This window comes from Arctopsyche grandis, chromosome 6 (assembly GCF_051622035.1).
Source record: "Arctopsyche grandis isolate Sample6627 chromosome 6, ASM5162203v2, whole genome shotgun sequence".
Classification (NCBI taxonomy): domain Eukaryota; kingdom Metazoa; phylum Arthropoda; class Insecta; order Trichoptera; family Hydropsychidae; genus Arctopsyche; species Arctopsyche grandis.
In genome coordinates, this window is record NC_135360.1 from 33,437,211 (window position 1) to 33,465,027 (window position 27,817).

General features: G+C 34.4%; 2 protein-coding genes across 7 annotated transcripts in view; both read right to left on the reverse strand.

The window, feature by feature from the left end:
* LOC143912833 (peroxidase-like) overlaps positions 1-6,866 on the reverse strand; it is a 14,262-nt gene extending 7,396 nt beyond the window's left edge. Inside the window, exons 1-3 of the mRNA XM_077432255.1 lie at positions 5,469-6,866; positions 5,224-5,387; positions 3,913-4,086 (exon numbers count right to left, since the gene is read on the reverse strand). Coding sequence (XP_077288381.1) covers positions 3,913-4,086; positions 5,224-5,387; positions 5,469-6,055 — 925 coding nt within the window. The 5' untranslated portion in view covers positions 6,056-6,866. The remainder of the gene's footprint in view (positions 1-3,912; positions 4,087-5,223; positions 5,388-5,468) is intronic.
* On the reverse strand, positions 6,156-23,459 carry LOC143912836 (salivary peroxidase/catechol oxidase-like). Of its 6 annotated transcripts, none has more exons than XM_077432264.1 (14): positions 23,297-23,386; positions 20,093-20,535; positions 19,945-20,056; positions 19,594-19,757; positions 16,104-16,280; positions 15,846-16,027; positions 13,448-13,646; positions 13,171-13,368; positions 11,510-11,669; positions 11,270-11,426; positions 7,577-7,747; positions 7,303-7,495; positions 7,048-7,156; positions 6,156-6,972 (listed from the first exon to the last, which is right to left on the reverse strand). In XM_077432264.1, the coding sequence occupies exons 2-14, from the start codon at positions 20,454-20,456 to the stop codon at positions 6,912-6,914; spliced, it is 2,247 nt and encodes a 748-aa protein (XP_077288390.1). In that variant the 5' UTR covers positions 20,457-20,535; positions 23,297-23,386; the 3' UTR covers positions 6,156-6,911. The 6 variants fall into 6 exon arrangements, with proteins under 6 accessions (XP_077288390.1, XP_077288391.1, XP_077288389.1 ...); XM_077432265.1 differs by having other exon boundaries at positions 23,293-23,379; XM_077432263.1 differs by having other exon boundaries at positions 23,289-23,379.
* Positions 23,460-27,817: the final 4,358 nt, after the last annotated feature.

Sequence of the window (27,817 nt, forward strand, 5' to 3'; positions counted from 1 at the left end):
CTTTTTCATATTTAATTTATATTAAAGTAATTCGTGTAATTTTATATTCTTTACTAAATTTATTATTAAAATATTAAATTGCAAACCGCACTCACATATATAAATCCGTTGTCTCCAAAGAGGCGTCTCACGATAAAGATCTGTAAAAAAGTAGTATAACAATTGCTAATCTATTATTATCATAACTAACTACTTTCACTTACAAAGTAACCCTGTTAAATGGCATGTAATAACTCATAAGTGATCCAAGTGATACCTAGGATGACTATCTGTCAAAGCTGACCACAGAGAAGAGTCTATGGCGGTAAGAACTCACTCCTTGAATGGAAATCTCTCTCAAGTACCGCCTTTTTCTCAACACATCTTGGATAAATGCGAGAAAAATAATATCCAAACCTCCAACAAGGTAAGAGTGACGATGGATGATAGCTTAGCTAATAGAAACCTGTATTTAGCCACGTACAATGTAAGAACGTTATCGAGTGAAGGAAGTGTGCTTGCATTAGAGAATGAATTAGAAAATATCAAATGGGATATAATAGGACTTAGTGAAGTAAGACGAAAACAGCAAAACCAAATAATCCTAAAAAGTGGTAACTGTCTCTACTGGAGAGGGCTACCAAATGGTAGAATAGGAGGAGTAGGGTTTCTTATCAATAAGAGAATAGAAAGAAATATTATAGAAATAAGCGACATATCGGAACGTATATGCTATATAGTATTAAGAATCTCGAGCAGGTACACTTGTCAAATCTTCCAAGTGTACGCCCCCACATCTAGCCACCCAGACGAGGAAATAGAAGACTTCTACGAAAAAATACAGGACGCATACGATAATAGCCGTCACCACTTTAAAATAATCATGGGCGACTTTAACGCAAAAATAGGACAAAAGGCAAATACTGAAAGAGCAGTAGGCAATTTTGGTACCGGCCAAAGAAACGACAGAGGCGATCGCCTCATAGAATTCGCAGAACACAACAGGCTCTTTATCACTAATTCATTTTTCAGGAAAAACACCAACAATAAGTGGACTTGGGAGAGTCCTAAAGGAGACAGAAACGAGATCGATTTCATCCTAACAAATGCCCTGCACTCCGTTAAAGACGTTAGTGTTTTAAGTAAAGTAGATATAGGTAGCGATCACAGATTAGTCCGTGCCAAGATGGCCATTAATATAAATTGCGAACGTAGGAAATTAATAAAAGGATGCAGTAACTCTCCAGATTTCGCTCAACTAAGGTCTAGGAAAAAGGAATTCGAACTCGAACTTGGAAATCGATACGGGAAATTAAACCCAGAAGCAGACATCGAGGAATTGAACACTGTAATTAGTTCGGTTCTAACCTCAACAGGTAAGAAATTAGGTGGATTCAGGAAACAGATTAAATTAAGCAAAATTTCAGCGGAAACAAAAAACCTAATTAAGCATAAAAGGAATTTAGATAGGGATAATAATAAGCAAGAATACAATCTAGTAAATAAGGAAATTAAAAAGAGAATAGTCAGGAATGTCAGGGATTTTAACAGCAAGCTAATAGAAAATACCATTAAGAATAACCGTAGCCTGAAAAAGTGCAAACAGGATCTTTTCTTAGGCAAAAACCAAATGATCGCAATCAGATCAGAGAGCGGAGTAATAATTAGGAATAGAGAAGAAATCATAGACAGAGTTTACACGTTCTATGCAAAACTATACGAGAACGACAACGGCCAATTCCCCGCTCTGGAATCGACACACGGCCAAAGGGTTCCTGCAGTATTGCCTAGCGAAGTAGAGGCCGCGCTAAAAACTGCAAAGAACGGTAAATCCCCAGGGGAAGATAATATTCCCATTGACTTACTAAAATGTGGCGGCCCCCCCCTAATTAATATCTTAGCTAGGCTTTTCAGCAAATGCATCCAGAACCAAGCTATACCAGAAGGATGGAATAACGCAACTATCATTTTAATACACAAAAAAGGCGACAAAAGCGATATCAAGAACTACCGACCCATTAGTCTACTTTCAGCGGTCTACAAGCTCTTCACGAAGGTTATTACAGAAAGGCTGAAGAATATCCTCGACGAGAACCAACCTGTAGAGCAGGCAGGGTTTAGGGCAAATTTCAGCACAATGGACCACCTCCAAGTAGTTGGCGAACTAATCGAGCGCGCCAACGAATATCAACGGCCATTGTGCCTAGGTTTCGTCGATTATGAGAAAGCCTTCGATACAGTTAGTCATAATGCAGTACTTAACGCTCTAAAAACACAGGGAGTGCCGGAAACCTATGTGGGACTGTTAGCTGCAATATATAAGAATGCCACAGCTTCGGTTAAAATTTTTTCAGGTACAGATAGATTTAGCATAGGAAAAGGAGTAAGACAAGGAGATACAATCTCGCCCAAGTTATTCAATGCGGTGCTTGAGGGAGTTTTCAGGAAATTGGATTGGGATACAGCCGGAGTAAGCATCAATGGTCGCTTTTTGAGTCACCTTCGGTTCGCAGACGATATAGTTTTAGTAGCTCGTGATTCAGCTGACCTACTTATCAGACTAACACAGCTGGACAGGGAAAGTAGAAAAGTAGGATTAAAAATTAACGTAGATAAGACTAAACTAATGTTCAATAGTTATTGCATGCCTGATAGCATCCCCTTAGATGATAAACCAGTAGAAGTAGTAAATAATTATTTATATTTAGGTCAAATAATTGACATGTCTGGTAGTAAAAATGAAGAGATAAAGAGACGTATGAAATTAGGGTGGAGTGCATTTGGACGGATGAATGCTGTTTTTAAATCAAAAATGCCACTCTGCCTGAAGAAAAGGATCTTTGATCAATGCGTTTTGCCAGTGATGACGTATGGATGTGAAACTTGGACACTGAACGCCAAGATGCAAAATAAAATCCAATGCACTCAAAGAAGTATGGAACGCTGTATGCTTGGCATAACGAGGAAAGACAGGAAGCGGAACACGTGGGTGAGAAATATGACAAGGGTAGTGGACATAGTGGATAGAGTGAAGAGATTGAAATGGCAATGGGCGGGTCACGTAGCTAGGAGGATGGACGAAAGGTGGACAAAAGAAGTGCTTGAATGGTACCCGAGAGAAGGCAAAAGAGTAAAAGGAAGACCGCAAGGAAGATGGGTGAACGAAATTAGGAAAATGTGCGGAATGAGATGGATGAGTGTTGCGCAAAACAGAGACGAGTGGAAGCGTGTTGGAGAGGCCTTCATCCAGCAGTGGATGGCGAATGGCTGTAAATGATGATGATGATGATATATATATATATATATATATATATATATATATATATATATATATATATATATATATATATATATATATATATATATATATATTATATATACACACACATCAAAAAAGAAAAAATATATATACGTACATATGTAGATATATATATATATATATATATATATTTTTTTTTTCTTTTTTGATCTTTGTATCTTTCTAAAACCACTTTCAGCTTTCTAACTATTTGTCGAGTTTCTGGTATTAAAAATTAAAATTTCTCGTATTTGAGAATATTTTTCATTTTTTTACACTTAACGCTCCTGAGACTTATTAGTAAAAGACTCAAATCAGTCAAAACAATCATAATCGACCCAAATAAACTTCAATAAGTGAATAATATTGAGTGTATATCTTCTATAAAAACAGCAAAAAACATTTTAGAAAAAGAGATACATGAAAAAATTTACTTACTTTTTCGATATTTTCATCGAGTTAAATCGATTGGTTGGTGGCACAGAACATTGTTTAAAATCAGTGTTTATTTATTATTTAACGTTCCCTTGATAAGACAAAAGTTTTCCACTAGGCCCATCCATGAAAATCATAAATTCGCGTGTTTTGTTTCGGCCTAATGTACATCTGTAGATATACATACATATGTACATTACCGTGTTCTGGTTCCTTCAACAATGACATGTCGTGCGCCATGAACTGCCCCCAAAACATAGCGTTTGTGGTCCACAGGTTATTCTCCACGGTTCCAGTGGGGAACATGGATGTTCGAATTTTTCTTGCAGAAGGCAGTGGCTTGCTGTCGACTGTCTTCCTTGGTGCTCTGAATCCTGAAATTCGAATTGATTTTAGGAAAATCTGCATTTGCCATAATTTTATCGTGTTCAACTGGAACATCCATTTGAATGTACATATGTAAGCCAGTTGTGGTTTGTTGTATTTTACATGCAAATAGTCATCAATCAAACGAGCAATATAAATAAACGAATCAATTAAACAAAAAACATACGCTGCTTAGTAATAATATGTACATACAAACATTTACGAAAATGTCATATCAAATCGAGGTTGATTTGAATGGAATAAATACCATTTTGCGAAAAAATACCTAGCGCGCGTCGATTGTGAAATACTATAATCTCATTTTACCCCATTTTGTTAAAATTAAACTGATTTTTATGGTTTTTTATTCGACTCATAAAATGTATAAAGATGCACTAAATTGCACTGAATAGTAGCGCAGTTTCGTCAAGTCCTCATTTTCAGAGGCGCTCATTAAGAACTTACGCAATAGAATTCCACAAAAAAAAGGTTGGCACCCTCGGATAACATACAAATAACCCTTGACGCTTTTTTGTGAAATGCTATTGCGTTAATTATTCTCGAGCATCTTCGAAAGTTTGGATGTCTTTAGAGTGCAACTATCACGAGTGCATTTTTCCGGTCACCATATAACCAACTAGCTGAACCCGGCATGCGTTGCAATGCTAAATGAACGCATGCAATACCCGTTCCCGTTCCTGTTTCCGTTTCCGTTCCCGCTCCCGTTTCTCGATGTGTTTCGATAAGTAAATGTTTAATTTTCAAATTAATACTTAACAATCAAATTAAATTACAATAATTATAATTGGTCGAAAAAAAGTTGGCGGCGAATACATTTGAAATTATTCAATTATTTATTTTACCCTAACAACGCAGGTGGCGACGCGAAAACATTTGAAATTATTGCGTTGCAATGCCACTCATTCCTGTTTTCCCGTTCCCGTTCCTGTTTTTGGGCGATTTTTTTTACAGAATGACCATTGCGGGCATGCACACAATAACTCATGTAAGTTTCATCGCAATCGGTTGAATGGTATAGGAACGTGTGTACATATACGTGACAGACAGACAAATATTGATATAAACACTAGTATAAATCTAAAATCATCGTTTCAAAATAAAATGAAGTTTTATATTATAGTTACCATTTCCGTATTTTGCTGGCAAAATTCTCGAATAGGTCGAATTTGGGACTCCCCATTCGGGATGTTCCAAGTTGTTGCAGGAACCGTCAAAGTTTCTAAAGAAGGTGTTCGAATCGCAAGGAGGAGCTTTGAAACCGCAAACAGGTGGCAAGAATTTTTCATTTCTAAACAAAGATAGATTTAAGTGCAATAAAAAATAAATTTTAATCTTAATCTAAATTTGATATAATATAATCAAGCAGAACCTCTTGGGTGCGTAAATATTAGTCGCTTCTTTACTGTCAACTTCATCAGAATTGGCTGCAAAGCTCCAAGAGCTTGCTGATGCAGTGCAAGATCCATCTCCAGCAGAAGCGGAAGCACAAGCTCCTGCTCCACCTTTTCCTTTTCCTTTGCCTGAATCCATTTCGAATGGTTTTGCTGTCGTAAATGTTGGCATTGAAATTGGTGCTTGAGTTGGAGGCATTGTTGGTGGTTGAATAACGACAGGTTTGACCACGGGCATCTTTACAGGCACAGGCATTACAGGTTTCACCACCGGTACAATTACGGGTTTGGGTGTTGCGAAAGTGATCGGTTTTACAACGGGCATTGGAGTTATTATTGGAGTCTTTGGTGGTACGGGAATGTTGGGTTTCACAACATTGGTTGGTGCTTGAGTGACAGGTTTCACCATAGGTGCAGCCGTAGCAGGTTTCACCACGGGTGTTGCTACATAATTAGCGGTGGGCAATGTTGCCGAAATCGGCATTATTCCTACTGGCTCACCATTTTGAGCTGAAGCTTCGAATGTGCACCAGAGTAGGATCGAAAATAGGAATTGGAGTTTCATCTTGGGGTGTCTTCACTGGGAAGCGATTATGATAAAACTGACGCGCTTGGAATTGATGCCAATGATAAATATATGAATTATTGTGACGAATATTTAAATTGCATATTTGTATTTGGAGTTTAATGTTCAATATCTATATTACATTCCACTTCAAAAGGCGGCTGTTTAAATATTGTAATGGGTATCTTTGATCAAGTGCAGCGAACGTGATGTTTTTACAGGAGTTCCGGTGTTTTTCATGTAAATTAAATGTTAATTTATCGATTTATATAAATTTTATATTACATTTTGTAGAATATCATGCGAAATTGCACTTTTCTATAGACACATGTAAAAATATATCCATAAAAAATTCATAAAACATTCACATGCTATTTTGTTATTTTGAAATAATGTATATTTACACTTGTTTTTAATAATATGATAGTTAATAGAATGTATTTTTATAATTTATTAAGGCAATTGTATGTTCAGCTAGATTATTGGCTTATTTGTCTTTTAATACGATATTATTTCCTGAAAAACATTGAACTTTCGAGATTGAAGTAGGATAAGTTTCAGTTTACAAAATTTGATTTTTTCCTAATTATGATAATGGTATAATGTTTGTAATTTTATTTCATTTTGGAAATAGGAAACATTTATAAGTTGAATGCAATAGCGTAATTTGAAATAAAAGAGCGGAGACATCTATACATTTAACAGAAAAATGTTTATTACCTTTTAGATACATATATCTACATACATTGGTATTTATGTGTTTTTGTAAATTCAAAATATAAATAAACAGGAATAAAAGAAGCTTTGAATTTGGTTATATTTTCATTCTTTAAGTACAAGCGTTCTAAACGTACAATTATTCTTTCCAGGCGGTCAAATCTATTGACGGAATTTGGCTGCACGGTTGCACTTCGTTGCTAAAAGAAATAATAAAAAAAATATTATTTTTATATTCCTCGTAATAAAACTCATTGACCAAATCAAAAACTCACAAGCCATTGAAAATTAGAGTGAATCCAATTCGTTGAATATCCGTTATTCCATCACCGTTATCGCAAAACATTCTGCTGACGGTCGCCTTTCTGATTTCAGCGAGTTGTTCTGAAGTTCAGAGTTCAAAGATATGAATTTTTGAACATCAAAAAATATAGATATATATATATATATATATATATATATATATATATATATATATATATATATATATATATATATATATATTATATATATTATAATCGACAACTTACTGGCAGTGAGGCCTGAAGAGCTGTTTTCAAACCAAAACCTGTCGGATTGTTTCGTTCTCAAGAACTGCTCCATCAAAATACAGAGGAAAGTTCGTCCTACTTGAGCACCTGCTGCCAGAGTTTCCAATGCGCCACCCACAGTCGTGTCAATATCTTTATAATTCTTGTATAGTTTCTTCAAAGCATCTATTTTCTGTAAAATAACATAAAACAAGCAAATAACTACGTTGCACGTAAGTTTGTACGTTGTTCGGTTGAAAAAATATGAATTTACATCACGTGGAATGACATCGCCATAGTCGTCGAAACTTTGGGCTTCTGAAAAACCGCAGAATTTTCTGTAATCGTTGTAATAGGACAAAGCGTGATCTCTGTCTCTTTGAATGTCTGCAGCTCGCAAATCAATTCCGAATGGTTTTCCACAAGCGAACAGCTCATCGTTGATCTGCGAAAGAATTGCAAAATTTATATCGTACATTAAAAACCAAACCTTTTAGCCGAATAATTCGCAGCTGCGAAGTATTAAAATTCATTACAACATTAAATTTTGGGCCGAATATTAACTTGGAATTTGGTGAAAGAAGTTTTTCCAAATTAAAGATCATAAAAAAATATTTAAGATCCACAAATGACTCATGATACATAGATTAAATGGATTGGCTATGATAGCTTTTTTTTTTTAGATTTTTAAATACTTTTTATTATTACTAAATATACTATAATAATATTAAAAGTAACCGGAATAGAAATCAAAATCGGGAATCGGAACTGAAATTGAAATCGAAATAGGAATCTGGAACCAGAACTGAACAAGGAATCAAAAATCAGAACTGAAATCAGAATCGAGATCCGGAAATGCAATAGGAATCGATCAAACACATTCGAGAAAATGTTCAAAAAAATGAGAAATGAAAAGGTTCAAAACCTCGCTAAATAAAATCATTATAACGTACTTTTGTACATGGCGTGAAAGAAACAATTTCAATTAATATTTAAAAAAAAAGCAAATTAAAAATTCGACAATGGCTTAATGGCTAGGTCGCCGAACTCAGATATACCTATAAGAGGATATTTGTGTTCGCGGGTTCACAGGTTCGATACCGCGGTCTCAAGCTCATTTGGACTATTCTTCAGTGCGACCAAACACAGAAAATCGATCATCAACCACAGATTCAATTAGGATAACGAATGATGAAAGTAAGCATCGCAAACCATGTGGAATAGATGTTTCCAATAATGAAGAGGACGGTGTAGACATGGATGATCGCGGTTTGGACACGGGTGATCGAAGTGAGGACACGGGTAATGGAGGCGTGGACATGGGTGATGGAAGTATGGACGGTGATGGTTTGCATATTAGAAGACTTTGGAACAACGGAAACATACCGTTTTCAAATAAAGATGAACCCCCCGATGGTCAATTCAGTAAAGGATCTCATGGTCATTCGAAGAATCCTAAAAATGAAGATGAAGAAAATGGGAAATATAAAGAAAAATATATGGATAAATCACCAGAAGGAATAAGAGACCCAGTCAAGATATCAATACCAAAGGACAATGTATTCACTTTCAAGCTCGGTCGTAGTCAGATTGATGTTACTTTAATGGAAAAGAAAATAATACCATGGATTAAGAAAGGAGTTTTTGGATATATCGGTGAACCAGGAACGATATTGGTCAACTTCATATGTGGCAAGATACCATATGGAAAGCCGTGGGACGACGGGAGGTCCATCGCGGACAAGATCATCGGACAGCCGCGTGGAATCGCGACTGGCATCGGATAGTGTTTAGGTTGTGCCGATTGAAGTGAAGTGTGTGTCAGTGAATTAGAGAATAAGTGGAATACCCGGAGGGATTTTAGTTAACCCTTACTTGATATTTGATTATTGTTTTATTTTGTTAGTAGTTAAGATTTGAAATATTGTTAATGTTTTATTGATTATTCTAGTGTTTTCATGTTTTGGCGAGTGTTTGGTATGTTGAATAATGTTTTAATTTTGTTACATGCCTAGAAGAATATGAGATAATTGCATTGAAATGTATTTCTTGTAATGATTTTAAAATGTGATTTGTTTCCGATGTGAAGGTGTTGATTTTAATGCTATGTATTTCTTGTAATTATTTTAAATTTTAATTGTGATGATCTGTGTGTAACTTTTTTTTGAAGATTGAATTGTATTGAAACGTGAAAAATTGATATGATACTGAAATATGTTTAAGATTACTGTGGAGTATGTTTGAGATTATTGTGGAGTATGTTGAAGACTACTGTGAAGTTTGTCTGGGATTATTGAGAAGTATGTCTGAAAATTATGTGTAGTATTATGTGTAGTAAATACCAAACTACCTAATTCTCATCATCAAATCGTACTTGTCTCGTAGAAAGCTAGTGGTTAGCGTAAATAATGAATTATCGTCTCCAAAAATAATCGCAGCTGGCGTTCCGCAGGGGAGCTTGCTTGGCCCACTCTTGTTCTACATATATATAAATGACATACCTATTCCAAAAAACTGTCACATAGCCCTATATGCAGATGATACAGCTTGCTTCACAAGTAGCAAAAAACCAGACACTATTCTTAAAAATCTTGAATTTGCAATTAAAGCAATGACTGAACACTTCATTAAGTGGAAAATTCAAATTAATCAAACAAAAACAGACGCCATATTCTTTAGTGTTAGAAAGCATAAGCCAAGTTCAGATCTGAAAATCCCCTCTGGAGAAAGTCTGAAATGGCAGTCAGTAATAAAATATTTAGGAGTAACGTTTGATAAAAGAATGAGATGGGCACCTCATATTGAGGCAGCGAAATGCAAGGCGATGCGGGGTATATCCTCAATATATCCAATATTTAATCGCCATAGTTCTTTATCAACGCTAAATAAAATAAAATTATATCGCGCGCTCATATTACCATTATTAACCTATGCTTCACCTGTATGGAATAACGCCTCGAATACTAACCTTTCCAAGCTCCAAGTAATACAAAATAAATCCCAAAAAATAATTTATAATACACCCATATATACTAACCTGAAAAAAACTGGATGCCATATATAATATTCCGTTTGTTACAGACATTACTAACAAACTAACCAGTAGATTCTATGACAGAATCACTAATAACCATACTAACACACTTGTGAAGAGTCTCGGTGATTACAACAAAATGTCTATACCCTTCAGGTATAAACACAGATTACCTAAACACAATCTGCTTTAGTTCATCGACTTTAGAGAGTCTTTAATTAATATTATGTATTAGATGTATTATGAACATTTATAAGGATTGTAAATAGGCTTTTGAGCTCTTTTTCCTATTATGCTTTAGATTAACATTAGAATAATATAATACTGTGATTAATAACCAAATTAAATTAAATTGTAAAATAGAAAATGATCAGTAGATCAGTAGCTATTAAAATAGATATAAGATGTATTGTGAACATAATTTCGTAATAATAAAAAGCATTTAAAAATCAAAAAAAATGTGTAGTATGATTGAGGAATGACCCGGCAGGTGAAAGAAACCTGAGGGCAGGTTTGTGGTCAGGAAAGGCCGAGTTGTAGTGTTGGGATTGAACGAAAGGCTGAGGTATGGGCTATGGCTGAGAAAGGGTATGTTACGACCGATTGTAGAGAAGGGATGGAAAAGTGGCAGAGGGCGCGAAAGGACCGCTATTTTACAGTTAGTAGAAGTTGACCTTCCACTGGGGGCGGTTGGTCGCTAAACCACCGCGTGGTGTCGTTTTAATAAACAACATGACTGAAAACGCACGTGTTTGATCTCCAATTCCACCGCCACATCCCATCGTGGTCCTGAATAGCGCCAACTATTCAGGAAATCCACCCACATATATACTGATTGTTTAAAATAATTTGTTAGACAATTAGTATATCAAATGTTCTAATCAGCTGTCGTTGAAGATTTAAAGGCACGATTAGATGACATTATAAACCTACCTCTTTAACATAAAAGTTATCAGTCTCTTCCAGATTTTGGGTGACCATTCCAAGAGTTAGTTGCTGTATCGCTTTAGAGCTTTCAAGTACTTGAGGTCTATTGAACCACGTGCTCAAGGAGAAAGACGAATCGGCGTTTCTATTCATGTCGAGCATACTAAAACCACACCAAACAATAATCACATAAAAAATGATACAGGTGTAGTTCTTTTTTAAAATTAATTTGCCATCATTTCTCACTCGATCATTCCTGAAATGTGAGTGTGGAAGAATCTGTAAGCGCTGTGTGCATGTTCGTTGGTTACTGCTGGATTCAAAGCGCTATTGTAATCGTTGACAAATCCTACATTTTTATCACTATCATCTAATATCATGTTTTTGTCCAGCATATTTGCCGTACCTGAAAGAAATCACCAAACATGTAAAGTTTTGTTTGCAGTCAAATCGGTAGAGAATTTTACTAGAAATTTGCTATTTTCAGCGATTAATTTTTTCATGCCAACAGATAACACAATACGACCCGTCCTATTATAATAATAGAAGAAATGTTATAATAATAGAAGTGGCTTTAGGCGTTATATTGTTGTCAAATAATTTTAGCATCAGTCGTATTTGATGCTTGGTGCTCGACGTACATACATATGTATGTACATATGTCCGATAAAAACTTCTCTGTTTGTTTATATTACTCGCAAGATGGGCAAATGCATCATTTAAAATTGCACAATGCATTCAAAAACACACAATAAACAACATGGGATACATTTTTATAAGTAAATTAATCACTTCAGTAACATATTATTCAATCAACATCGTAGTTTGACAGTTTTTGGAAGTGTCATGGCGATCGCCCGCATTCTACATAAAATTTCAGGGGTGGCACCAGAGAAATGTAAAAAATATTTTTAAATAAATGTAAAAACATTTCTGTTGGTGGCTCCGAATACTCAATTGTATTAATAACCAATTATTTTAGTTTAATTAATATAAATATCGTTCATTGTATATTATACATATTTTTGTTTTGACTATACATTACACGTTAATTCCCAAGAGTTCCCAAGGACAGACAAATACAAAAAACGTGGATAAAAACAATCCTCCAACCGAGAAAAGAAACGGATTGGCCACCCACGCAAATCACCACTCAAATTGTAAATAAATATATATCAGAATAAAACTTTAATTTCTGTAGTGAAAATGTGATGGCCCTGATTATATTCCTTGCGTTGTAGCGTAGTTATGGAGACGTACCGCGTATTATTGACACAAGCAAAGCATTGGTAAAGGCTCTTCTGTTATTATAACATTTATCTGTGTTTATCCGTGCGCTTATAATGGCCAATTCAAATTATGTAGAACACAACGCGCATATATATATATATATATATATATATATATATATATATATATATATATATATATATATATATATATATATATATATATATATATATATATATCTTACGTCACGCGATGTAAATATACGTACTTTTAATATTATCCGATTACGATTCGGATTTCGATTTCAGGTTTTATAATTTTATTACTATTTTTTATTGCATAATTCTGATTCAGATTAATTATTACTATTTATATTGTAACTTTATTTTAAATCATGTATCAATCCGAAAGCACCCGTTGAAATTTCAACGGGCATAAAACTACATAGTATGAAATATATGGTTCGGTGATTACTGGTCACAAATTACTCGTCACAAAGTCACTAAAATCTCTATATCGGAACATCTGGCAGCCGAAAAGTCCATCATACTAACGATAACTATCATAGTAACGAGAACTTGAGTGCCAAATATTGTGTATTCGCGATTTTCATGGCAAAAATTGTCTTTGTGACCACCCCAATGTGACGAATAGTCCAATTACCGAAATATATGTACCTAAGAATATGGTTAACCATTCGTAGTAGCTGATGCGTTGATAGGCAGCTATTAGAATTCGACGAGCTTCCTGGAACAATTTTTCGTCGTTCCAATTCGGGTTTATTTTGGCCAACTCTTTCGCTAATCGATTGTGCTCCCTCACGAATATTATTTGCAAAATTGCCAGCTGTGGATTTTGGTTTGATCTGGAATCACCTGAGAAAGTGCATTTGATTAATTTAGTTCAGTTGATGGTCATGTATGTATGTAAGTTCATTTTCGTTTCAGGCTTTACCCGTTTTGTAACAGACGTTTTCATTTCCTCTGTTGCAACGGCAATTGTCCTTCAAATTCATTTCTCTGGGAGCGTAGATAACACCGTTTCTCACTTCTGTTGCTAGCTGGCCGTTTTTGAAAGTTCTTAAACTATCTGACATTTCTTTGCTCAATCCGTAAACGTTTGAAAGATCCAACCATGACGTCACTGCGTTGATCTGTCATAAAAATAATTAATTTAAGTATGTATTTGAAAGTCTGGAATTCGGATAGGAAGTTGGGGATAGTCGTTCGTATGTAATTGTAACTCATACTCATACATGTACAAGTCATCGATGGAATATTTGCAAGGCTTTCTTACATGACGATGTAAGAAAGTATGTGGAACATGTAAGAAAGCTTTTCATCCGAACTCATAAAAACGTATGTGCAGCGGAATGGACTTGTGGTTAGCATATAATGCTTTGAACAAAATGGTCACGGGTTCATATCCTACTGGTTTCTGCTGGTCAGACCTTGGATTTGTGACTCCAGGTCGATTATTTCCTGTCAGAGTTTGCCAATTTATCAGATTTTTATTGAAACTGTTCCAACAAATTAACAACCTTACCCATTTTCTCGCAAATCTCGAGATTTCAGCAATCTAGGATTACGCTGAATTGTAAAAAATGCTACTAATTAACTATTTTACAAATTTAACTATAAATGTCTCTGTGGATGTCAATTGATATGTATTTACTGAATTTCACTGAATTTTTGAAATTTACATATTTGGCCATAGATGTCTCTATGGATGTAATTGATATGTATCTATGTACTTTGTATAGTTATACTTGTATCAAATGTACAATGTTTCTGGCCAGGAAGGTGCTTTGGGGTTACTTGTTAGGCCTTCCTGGTATAAATAAAATAATAAATATACATATGTGTTTCATTCCATAATCCCTACCACGTGTCCCGTCCAATGGAACCAGGGTTGCCTATTTGAGCGGGACTGTCCCGAGTTCAATAGAAAAATCCCGATTCCCGCATTGCCTCTGAAAATCCCGACTTTTTTTGAAATCAAAATTTGTATATGTACAAACATGTATGTAAATAGAATTGGTTTGACTTCAAAAGTAACAAATTTCTATCCATTAAAGTATTGTTTGTCCTTTAACCAAACATGAAAATCGATTTTTTTTCAATTTCAAAATTCACATAATAATTTAAAATTATATAATTTGCAATGTTGACCTTTTATATGAAGATGTCTGTTTATTAAACAAATTTTTACTGAAGCAAATGAGAAAAAAACAATGTATGAGAAATGAATAATATTTTTTAAAGATTATTCCGCTTGCAATATTTTTTTATAAAATTGTAGCTCACATCTCAATTCTACATTTCATTGCAATTTGCGAAAGAATATTTAGTCTAATGAGTGCAACCTGAAGAAAGGAGAGAAATAGATTATTATTAAAAACCGTAGAAGCTGAATTAATGCAATTGTAATGATTTAAGAAAATTTTTTGAAAAATATTTTGAAAAAAAGCTATTTGAGCTAAAAGCTAGGAAAAAACTTTTAATGAAACTGTTATGATTGTACATATACATTTTTGCATTTAAACCAAAATGTAATTCCTGTAATTGTATCCAATATATTTTATATATCTTCTCATCTACATATATACATACATATGTATGTATGTACTTATTTACATATGTACATTGTAATTTAATTAAAAATATATATTTCTTAATTTTTAAACTTCTTTTTTTTTGATCGTTCGAAATAGTGAATGTGATTTTGGAAATCTGGCAACCCTGAATGGAACCCAACACGTATTTCCATCAGCGTAGATTCTCTTACAAATGTTTCAATTTGCTCAAATGGTTTTAGATAATGTATGGTATATATAGCCAGCAGTTTGGCTTAATGGTAGCGTATATATTTAGCACCACTGAGGTCGAAGGTTCGAGTCCTCGTCAAACTGCTGGTTAGGTTTGGGGGTTTTGTGACTCCAAATCGATCGTTTCTCTATCAGAGTTTGCCAATTTTATCTGATCATTGTTGAAACGGTTCCTGAAAATTGGTATTAGATCATTTCCTGTTGTCACAAAATATGTGTGTATAATTTGTAAAAATTATGCACAGTAATCTGAAATCTATAGATATATCTATAGACATCTCTATAATTTCGTGTTTATTTAACTAAATTTAACGCTAAAAATAATCCATAGATGTCTCTATGATTATTACTTCTGTACTGTACTTCTATTCTGATTGTTTATGTATTATTGTATTTCTGACCGTTATCGTACACTCGTCGCATTGGAGCGATCTGTAATGACGAGTGTATATTGATTGTAACAATAAAAAAAAAATAAAAAAATAAAATAAATAAAAATATGTATATGTACATATATGTATGTACCTGCTGTGCTTGAGAATCTTTATTCGAACAGCCCAAGTCCTTATCGGTGACAGTTCTTGTGAAGTTCAAGCATCTAATTCCGGCTTTTCCCATCGTGGGATCTTTGACAGGCACTTTGATCGGATAACAGAAACGACTCTTGCTCCTTTTGTATTGTTTGCCTGGGGTACAGCATTCGAATTCTGACAATAAGAAAATGGTTGAAATAGACAAGGAATATCAAAGCCTCAAATGTCAAACTCGAAAGTTGTATCTTACCAGTGTCCGGTTCTGTCAATAGAGACATGTCATGAGCCATGAACTGTCCCCATTGCATAGCGTTGATCGTCCATAGTGTGTTGTTCACAGATCCTGTTGGGAAAACTTCAACTCGAACTTTTCTCGCGTTGGGCAGAGGCTGTTTTCTATTGTTGCCTCGTCTGGGTGTTCTTTTACCTGAAATTCCATTAAATTTAATTCAGAGACGCAATATACGTATGATTTATGTATGTATGTATGTACATATGTATATATCTATAAGTAATTGCAATCTGTTCAAATACAGCGCATACTCTTCAAATACGGTATGTCTTTATACCTACATATACATACATACATACATATATAAGTGGAGAAAACAATTGATGTTAAAACAAAGAAGTCAATTTTTACGTGTTTGTAATTTAATACAAATATTATAACAAACTGCAAGCATATGTACATACAATGAATGCGAAATTGCGAGAGAGAGGAACCACCACAATATTCCAATTATATGAATTGGAAAAGAAAAATACATTGTATCTTAAAAAAAATGTTTGTGCATTAAAATTTTGCATTGTTTTCGGTGCATTAAACAATCTCGTATTGTGCATCGAATAAAATAATTTGGCATTATAAAGTGACCGTTAAACATATGAAACGATCATTCGAAAAAATAGATTTTAGCATTAGAATAGATGCAATTAGTAAAAAGTGGCATCGTTGCAGTCCTCCGATATTGACAACTGTCAACTGTCAAAAGTATTTACTTTTGTTTACGTATTACGTATGAATATGAATGATGATGTCAGGTCGTAGAGTGGAAGTTAAGTTCGTAGGTATCGAAGGTTGCAAACCGAAGAGTAAAAAAGAAGGAATCCAGTAGAAGGAAGCGTTCGTCGTTGTCGGTTCGTATTTAGGTAGTCGCCACGTTTATCTGTCATTTTAATGCGCGCTGTTTAAGTAGCAAATATTTTTTTCAATTGATCAAAGCAAAGTTTCTAATGCAATCTGTATCCGTCATTTAGAGATTCACACAATTTTTTTGTAATGTACTTTTAAGAGACTTTTTTAATGTATAAAAATTTTCTTAAATTGCTTTTATAAATGCACATTTATTTAATAAAATGGACCTTTAAATTGTTCCCATTGGAAAACTGTAACAAGAGACGGTCGATATGGATTCGAGATCCATCCGTTAGTCGATTGCTAATTTAATTTCAAAGACCCTTTTTAGCTTTTGTTTTAGCTATACAGGTATTCCTCGACTTACGACGGAGATACGTTCCTGAACCTCGGTCGTAAGTCGAATCCTTCGTAAGGCGAGGAATTTTTTTTTTTTGGGTGATTATTAATACAGTAATTCAAATGAATTCATATTTAAATTAAAAAAAGATTTAACATCTACATCATCCGTACTTATTAATTATAAATTATACATCTTCATCATTTATCTCATAAGTACAATGAATTTCTTCATCTTCAGTTTGAGATAGTCGTATGAGTTTTTTTGAAAAATGTGTCTAATTTTGTTTGAACAGTATCCTGCTTTTTTTCTCTATATACATATTTCTTTGTAGCATGCGAGATTTTCGTGAATCCTGCGGTTCACATTTGAAAATCTTTCACTGTCTGGGTCCATCATTTCAAACTTTTGTATTCCTTGATTAATTAAATTAAAAGCAGCAGCCATTTCTTTCAATACAAATTTTTTCAGCGGTTCCGCAGATGTGATTGATTCATTTTCATCAATATCCTCATCTGCAACCATTTGAGTTTCAAGATCTAATAATTCTGCATTGGTTAGATCTTCAGAATCATTCTCAAGAAGTTGGTTGATGTCTTCGTTATCTGCGTCAAATTGTAGACGTTCACTAAATTGTACGATTAGGTTAGTAATATCCTCGACATTTTTTTCTTTTTCGTATATGGAAAGAGAAACGGGTTCAAATCGATTGGTGAGTTTTTTTCCATATTCCGTTCATACATGCTGAAGTAACTTCTTAAGCCATTAAAGGGTCCATCCCTTATCTATATTTCTTATAGCATGAAGGATATTATAATTTTTCCAAAATTCTTGAAAAGTTTTTCCTTCTTCTATTGCTTCAATGCCTTGCGCAAATGTAATGTTGTCATCGATCCAAATCACTAGTAATTTTTCCATTTGTTGAATGGGTCGGTGTCTTTTTTTATTTATTATTTTAGATTTGATCAACAAGGACCCTTTAACGGCTTTACGATTTTTTTCTTTATCTTTTAAAATAGTGGAGACCGTTGAATGTGACAATTTAAAATTATTTGCCAAGTCCATCACTTTTTTACCACTATCATATCGTTTTATCACTTCGAATTTCATTTCTAAGTCTATCACCTTTCTTTTTTTTTAACAAGAGTTTCTTTATCAGTCATTATCCCGTTTCTTTATCACACATTATAAATAAAAATTTGAGCACTAATCAACACGAAATTGAGAAAATAATCATCCTAAAACAATAACGAACAGTTATGCAACAAACAGTAACGACCGTATGAGTTTGTTACCGTCGTGCGACTGGTGACGAATCCCAAAGAAATGAGTCATAACTTAATTTTTAAAACTACTGCGATGTTTCTTTTCTTCCGGAAGAGAATTGCCCGTTTTCATAACTCACATCCGCTTGAGATTTATCAATCAATTTTTGAAAAATAATTAATTAATAAAAAATATATTATTTTTTTTCGGTCGTAAGTGCTAACCGTCGTAAGTCGAACCGTCGTAAGTCGAGGACTACCTGTAATCAGTATTAATTTATTTCTTTTGGCTATTTTACATTTTTATGTAATTTTCCAGTAGAGGAGGAACGCGAAAACGTTCATATCTATAGCTCTGTTATTATCTCGATGTCGATTATTGATTTCGATGTGGTTGTTTTTGTTCGATGCATTGAATTCAAATATTGGAATATGTTTACTGCATCTAAATTATACCACGTGGAAAACTGAGACATTAATTTTTAATTATTTTATCCAATTTTCAATACAATTATCAATGTAATTTTATTTTATTTTTACCTACATACATATATATACCAAAAAGCCCTAACAGGTAAACCCCAATACGCCTTCCTGGACAATAACAAACATCGATATACAATTTTTAGAATAATTTTAACAAAGCAACATAGAGACATCTTTTGAAAATTCGCGAAACATTTACGGACAAATTTGCAGCATTTTTATACAAATCACCGAAATTTGAGTTGCCAAAAACTTGAAAATTACAAGTAATGGGTAAAGGTTGCCAATTTGTTGGAAGAGTTTCAATGGGAATCAGATAAATTGACAAATTCTGATAGGAAACGATCGACCTGGAATCATAAACCAAGGTGTGGCCAACAGCATCCAGTGGGACTAGAACCCATGACCACTATGTTCAAAAGCATATATGCTAACCAATAGTTCACGCTGCTGGTAATGACATAATTATCAATTATTTTTCGAAACAATCCGTTGAACGGGTTAAAATTACCATTTCCATATTGAGCAGGTAGCAATCTGCTATATGTTGAATTTGGTAGACCCCATTCGGGATGAATTAGATTATTACAGGAGCCGTCAAAAGTTCTGTACACAGCGTTGGGATCGCAATTAAGTATTGGTTTTTTACAAGCTGGAGGCACAAACTTTTCGTTCCTAAAACAAATAAATATTAAAAGGTGATTAAAATGGATCGATATTGAGTATAAATCAATCAAAATCTCAAAGTTGGAATTTATCACCATCACAATGTATTCATAATTCGTACCTATATAAAAAATAAAATTCAAGATCGAACAACTAAGAAATATATTTAAAGTATAATTTATATGTGATTACGGACCTTTTGATGGGGTATACTATCGTTGCTTCTTTGGAATCGGTTTCATCAGAGTTATCGTCTTCACCAGAATTTGGTTTTGGTTTAGTCGGAGTAGGTGTCGGTTTCGGAGTATCTGTTGGTCTCGGAGTACCTGTTGGTCTCGGAGTACCTGTTGGTCTCGGAGTACCTGTTGGTCTCGGAGTACCTGTTGGTCTCGGAGTACCTGTTGGTCTCGGAGTACCTGTTGGTCTCGGAGTACCTGTTGGTCTCGGAGTACCTGTTGGTCTCGGAGTACCTGTTGGTCTCGGAGTACCTGTTGGTCTCGGAGTACCTGTTGGTCTCGGAGTACCTGTTGGTCTAGGTGTCCCTGTCGGATATAACTGTGGACTTCGATGACTCAATATGTGATCATAGTCACATTTTTTGTAGTTATGGTCCTTGGCCAAAGTAGTTCCAAGGATTGCCAGGCATATCAAGAGCCCAACTCTAAACACTGCTTTTTTACCCATCTCTAGATAAAGACTAGTGATCATGATTTCGGCGCAGTTTCATTTATAGAATAATCAAGATGTTTGTTTTCGGTCTGTGTAAATCAACTGTTCAAATGGACCGCTTAAATTTAAACAAAAAAAAACTACATTAATCACATTATTTTTATCACTGCAAGAGATTGTCAAATATGTTTAAACTTTAAACTATTATTATAATTTTTATTTATTTATATTAATAACAAAAATTCTATTGATAACTGGCTTACGTCGATAAAATAAACGAATTTTTGTTATTAATCCACAAGAATAGTCGAGATATGATTTTTCTAAGTGGAATTTTATTTAATTCTCATATAAAGACAATTTAATATATTATCCCTATTAATTCAATTCAGATGCGTGTAAATACTAGTACGAGCTTCTAGCTCGCAATTTTACCGATTTAAAATTCAGCACACTTCCAATTAACCCTTTTAAACGAAAATAAAAAATAGTGTGGCCAGAAAATTATCTCAATAAACATGTTTCAATAGAAAATACTCAATATAAAATAGTATTAACAGTGGAAAAAAATCCCAAGTGAAAATACATACTTTTGACTTTTGATTTCAACTGGACGACTACTTAGATATATTTGAAAGCTGAAAAGCACTACAAATGAAAGATAAAATACCCGACTATAGATTCCAATATTCATTTTGAACAGGAAATTGACATATTTTGAGACATCGAACGAACAACACCAATATATAGATAAATCGCGCGATTTAAAAAACACATGATGTGTCATTGCGATGTGTCATTGCGTACGTGTTTCGTTTATTGCTAACACGAATTAAAGATAATCGGTTGATTTGTTGTGATTGTACATAACTAGCTTGTGTCGAGCTTTCTTCGTGACTTGTTGTATACATTTTTATTGATTACGGATCACGAATCCAAGGATTTTTGTTGCCCAATCACAGATATTCCCAATGTGACTGTTGAAACTTAAACTATTTTCGAAGAAGATTTCCAGATCTGATATACATATGTAAGCAATTCTCTTAGAAGAAGAGAATAATGAAATTTGTACGGAGTATGAAATGATTATGTACTATATAGTACCCAGGTGCACGCTTTCGTGCACCTGGGTACTACATACATAGCAACGTCAAAATGTGAGCGCCGTTTAAATTACGCATGCGAATTGTCGGTTTAATAGCTGTACGAACGAAATAAAGTATTATTTAAGGGTTATGATAGGTTAAGTTAAGTAAGGGTTGGCCCTATTCATTTAAGATTTGGTTGTTAGGGTTAAATTTATAGTTAAACGTTGTAAATTCATTTTTTGATACATTATCACTGCTTGAATTGGTGAAAATATATTTTAACTAGTAAAAATATATTTTCACTGTAACATATATACATATGTTTGTGCATATATTGAAATTTATGTAAAAAAAAATGTACACAAATTGTATATAAATATAATATCAAAACAAAAATCAAATATAATACAGAGCGGAAGGACTGGAATCAAATAAAATTTAAATGACTACAATGATTGATTTTGACAAAAACACATGTACGTACATATTGAAAAAAAAAACGTACATTTCCAATATTGAAAGTAGACAATGATGCTAATTTCAGCACAAATATGGTCATAAATAATTTCTTATTGTTTGTTTAGGTGTATTTTTTCAAGTACATTCGCAATTCCAGTACTTTGTTTCGCACTTAGGTATTGAAGTATACATAGCTGTAGTTAATGAAGAAATTGTATATGTAATTAATTTGAAAGCCCGAAGAAGAATGTAATGTACACCTTCAAATATGTATGTACATATTTGTCGAAATTAAAAGCTTGTTTTTCAAACCTGTTTCAAGCAAATCCTGGGAACCGCAGCATAATATATTTGTAATATGTATATTTATTTATTTTTTTACATTTATACCAGGAAGGCCTTACAGGTAACCCCAATGCGTCTTCCTGGCCAATTACAAACATTGCAGCATTTTTTTTTATTATACAAGTTGCTGAATTACGAGACACTGAAAAACTCGCAAATTAACGAGACATCTATGAATTGTACATAAATTTTATTGTACATCAATCTCGAATAGTGGTGACATAGTAGATAGGAAGGATATTTAGCCAATTTTACCGGGAACCGTTTCAACAATGAAATCAGAGAAAATTGGCAAACTGATAGGAAACGATGGATCTGCAGTCACAAATATCCAGGTCTGACCAGCAGCACTAAAGATATACTCAGAAAAATTATTTTCAATCGAAGTCAGCTCTTGGGATCGAACCCGGCACATCTCGACGCTAAGCAGAAGCTTAACGACCTATGCTGCTGGCTAGCATTTAATTTCGAAAGAGACTTTGTATGTGTGTATATAAGTTTTAGTTCGTAGAATCCGTGATGTTAGATTTAATAAAAAAATAAATGAATATAGCAATGGTAACGGAATTTTTAGCAATTTACATATGTATAGGACCTATATATATGTAATACTATAGGTACATTTTAATGCCGAAACAAAATTAAGTTTGAAGATCGTTTTATATTTCCAATGTTGCTGAGAGCTTCACTTTATCATGTACTACTGGTTTTACACGATTTCGGTCGATATTTGTAATATAAATCGCTTAAACATGGCTTATCTTATAGTAAACATTTTACCTACCTACCTACCTACATATAAACAATATAAAACAGCAATAGAAAAATTAATTAATTTAAATTAAATTAAAATTTATAAAAATTAAATTAATTTTCAATAGATGGCGCTAATTTCTTGTGTATTTTACACGAGGAAGTATCGATACAAACAATATATATACAGGTTTTTCCTTATTCCACCCAAGCCTTACTTACATACATACATACTTATAAAGTCTCTTTCGAAAATATATATTAGATAGAGCCGCATGCGGCTTCAGGGCCACAGGTTCCCTGCCACTGACGTAACTGATCAACAATTTGCGAACGTTTTGCAAATAAACGACTTTCAGACTCAATCCAGTTGTTCAATTACAATTTTACGTGTTCTAACGCTGAATTTGCATTTTATATAACAATCATCACAAATTGTCTTTTATCATCTTTTAGTACGCTATTGTTTTTTTTGTGAAAAAATTTTCTCTTCGGGGAATTTAAAGTTACTTATTTACATATTCTTTAATTTTATTAATTTGTTTTTGCATTACAGTTTTAAAATTTTTATCGTGTTTTTTTTTTCTTTTTCGTTTATATATTTTTTTATGTTGTGCTTGGCTACAGTGTCATGTTGGACAAAAATAAAATCAAATATGTACATATCTATGTATGTGTGGTCTAGTGGTGAGTGTTGTATTCTTTCGTGCAAGTTGTCACGGGTTCGATTCCCACTAGAGTCTCGTCGTTGGCCAAACCTTGGTTTGTCGAGGTCGATCGTTTCTTATCAGAATTTGGCAATATTTCTGATTTTCATTGAAACGGTTCCTATAAAATTGGCTTCTCCTCTCCTATTTTATATTGCAAACCTTGAGTTATTGTTATATCTCAAGTTTCGCCAGATTTCTCTCCACAGATGTCTCTTTGGATGTTTATTGAATTTAAAATCGTATTGTTACACGAAAAATGTTATTGATCTTATTGTAACAATGTTTGTAATGTCTGACCATAGATGTCAGGTATTGTTTCGATTTACATGTGTATATATGTAGTAATTATTTATTTAATATATGTAATATATAATTTCTCGAGTCTTAGTCTGTTTAGCACACTCGCCCCTTTGGAGCAATCTGTTAGGCGAGTGTGCATGATTAATATAAAAAGTATCATCATCATCATCATCATTTACAGCCATTCGCCATCCACTGCTGGATGAAGGCCTCTCCAACACGCTTCCACTCGTCTCTGTTTTGCGCAACACTCATCCATCTCATTCCGCACATTTTCCTAATTTCGTTCACCCATCTTCCTTGCGGTCTTCCTTTTACTCTTTTGCCTTCTCTCGGGTACCATTCAAGCACTTCTTTTGTCCACCTTTCGTCCATCCTCCTAGCTACGTGACCCGCCCATTGCCATTTCAATCTCTTCACTCTATCCACTATGTCCACTACCCTTGTCATATTTCTCACCCACGTGTTCCGCTTCCTGTCTTTCCTCGTTATGCCAAGCATACAGCGTTCCATACTTCTTTGAGTGCATTGGATTTTATTTTGCATCTTGGCGTTCAGTGTCCAAGTTTCACATCCATACGTCATCACTGGCAAAACGCATTGATCAAAGATCCTTTTCTTCAGGCAGAGTGGCATTTTTGATTTAAAAACAGCATTCATCCGTCCAAATGCACTCCACCCTAATTTCATACGTCTCTTTATCTCTTCATTTTTACTACCAGACATGTCAATTATTTGACCTAAATATAAATAATTATTTACTACTTCTACTGGTTTATCATCTAAGGGGATGCTATCAGGCATGCAATAACTATTGAACATTAGTTTAGTCTTATCTACGTTAATTTTTAATCCTACTTTTCTACTTTCCCTGTCCAGCTGTGTTAGTCTGATAAGTAGGTCAGCTGAATCACGAGCTACTAAAACTATATCGTCTGCGAACCGAAGGTGACTCAAAAAGCGACCATTGATGCTTACTCCGGCTGTATCCCAATCCAATTTCCTGAAAACTCCCTCAAGCACCGCATTGAATAACTTGGGCGAGATTGTATCTCCTTGTCTTACTCCTTTTCCTATGCTAAATCTATCTGTACCTGAAAAAATTTTAACCGAAGCTGTGGCATTCTTATATATTGCAGCTAACAGTCCCACATAGGGTTCCGGCACTCCCTGTGTTTTTAGAGCGTTAAGTACTGCATTATGACTAACTGTATCGAAGGCTTTCTCATAATCGACGAAACCTAGGCACAATGGCCGTTGATATTCGTTGGCGCGCTCGATTAGTTCGCCAACTACTTGGAGGTGGTCCATTGTGCTGAAATTTGCCCTAAACCCTGCCTGCTCTATAGGTTGGTTCTCGTCGAGGATATTCTTCAGCCTTTCTGTAATAACCTTCGTGAAGAGCTTGTAGACCGCTGAAAGTAGACTAATGGGTCGGTAGTTCTTGATATCGCTTTTGTCGCCTTTTTTGTGTATTAAAATGATAGTTGCGTTATTCCATCCTTCTGGTATAGCTTGGTTCTGGATGCATTTGCTGAAAAGCCTAGCTAAGATATTAATTAGGGGGGGACCGCCACATTTTAGTAAGTCAATGGGAATATTATCTTCCCCTGGGGTTTTACCGTTCTTTGCAGTTTTTAGCGCGGCCTCTACTTCGCTAGGCAATACTGCAGGAACCCTTTGGCCGTGTGTCGATTCCAGAGCGGGGAATTGGCCGTTGTCGTTCTCGTATAGTTTTGCATAGAACGTGTAAACTCTGTCTATGATTTCTTCTCTATTCCTAATTATTACTCCGCTCTCTGATCTGATTGCGATCATTTGGTTTTTGCCTAAGAAAAGATCCTGTTTGCACTTTTTCAGGCTACGGTTATTCTTAATGGTATTTTCTATTAGCTTGCTGTTAAAATCCCTGACATTCCTGACTATTCTCTTTTTAATTTCCTTATTTACTAGATTGTATTCTTGCTTATTATTATCCCTATCTAAATTCCTTTTATGCTTAATTAGGTTTTTTGTTTCCGCTGAAATTTTGCTTAATTTAATCTGTTTCCTGAATCCACCTAATTTCTTACCTGTTGAGGTTAGAACCGAACTAATTACAGTGTTCAATTCCTCGATGTCTGCTTCTGGGTTTAATTTCCCGTATCGATTTCCAAGTTCGAGTTCGAATTCCTTTTTCCTAGACCTTAGTTGAGCGAAATCTGGAGAGTTACTGCATCCTTTTATTAATTTCCTACGTTCGCAATTTATATTAATGGCCATCTTGGCACGGACTAATCTGTGATCGCTACCTATATCTACTTTACTTAAAACACTAACGTCTTTAACGGAGTGCAGGGCATTTGTTAGGATGAAATCGATCTCGTTTCTGTCTCCTTTAGGACTCTCCCAAGTCCACTTATTGTTGGTGTTTTTCCTGAAAAATGAATTAGTGATAAAGAGCCTGTTGTGTTCTGCGAATTCTATGAGGCGATCGCCTCTGTCGTTTCTTTGGCCGGTACCAAAATTGCCTACTGCTCTTTCAGTATTTGCCTTTTGTCCTATTTTTGCGTTAAAGTCGCCCATGATTATTTTAAAGTGGTGACGGCTATTATCGTATGCGTCCTGTATTTTTTCGTAGAAGTCTTCTATTTCCTCGTCTGGGTGGCTAGATGTGGGGGCGTACACTTGGAAGATTTGACAAGTGTACCTGCTCGAGATTCTTAATACTATATAGCATATACGTTCCGATATGTCGCTTATTTCTATAATATTTCTTTCTATTCTCTTATTGATAAGAAACCCTACTCCTCCTATTCTACCATTTGGTAGCCCTCTCCAGTAGAGACAGTTACCACTTTTTAGGATTATTTGGTTTTGCTGTTTTCGTCTTACTTCACTAAGTCCTATTATATCCCATTTGATATTTTCTAATTCATTCTCTAATGCAAGCACACTTCCTTCACTCGATAGCGTTCTTACATTGTACGTGGCTAAATACAGGTTTCTATTAGCTAAGCTATCATCCATCGTCACTCTTACCTTGTTGGAGGTTTGGATATTATTTTTCTCGCATTTATCCAAGATGTGTTGAGAAAAAGGCGGTACTTGAGAGAGATTTCCATTCAAGGAGTGAGTTCTTACCGCCATAGACTCTTCTCTGTGGTCAGCTTTGACAGATAGTCATCCTAGGTATCACTTGGATCACTTATGAGTTATTACATGCCATTTAACAGGGTTACTTTGTAAGTGAAAGTAGTTAGTTATGATAATAATAGATTAGCAATTGTTATACTACTTTTTTACAGATCTTTATCGTGAGACGCCTCTTTGGAGACAACGGATTTATATATGTGAGTGCGGTTTGCAATTTAATATTTTAATAATAAATTTAGTAAAGAATATAAAATTACACGAATTACTTTAATATAAATTAAATATGAAAAAGAACTATTAGACAGTTGGGAAACACCGTTTCTGTTTGCTATTATTCTATTAAGTAAAGTTCGTTAAAAATTTTTGTCTGAAAGCAATTATGTGGAAGATTTATTGCTTCTGTGGGACCGAATTTTGACTGGCGAGCAGGGACCCTTATTTTTTTTGTATTCAGGTAGGGAGATGTATCTCGTTCGTATACGCTTTTGTAACTGACACAAAATTAACACAAAATTTTTCGCAATCACTGATATTAAAAACGCTGTTAACGGCCGATCGTCTGTTTATTTTTACACTTAAATTATACTAGGATGCAATTAGTAAAATAAGT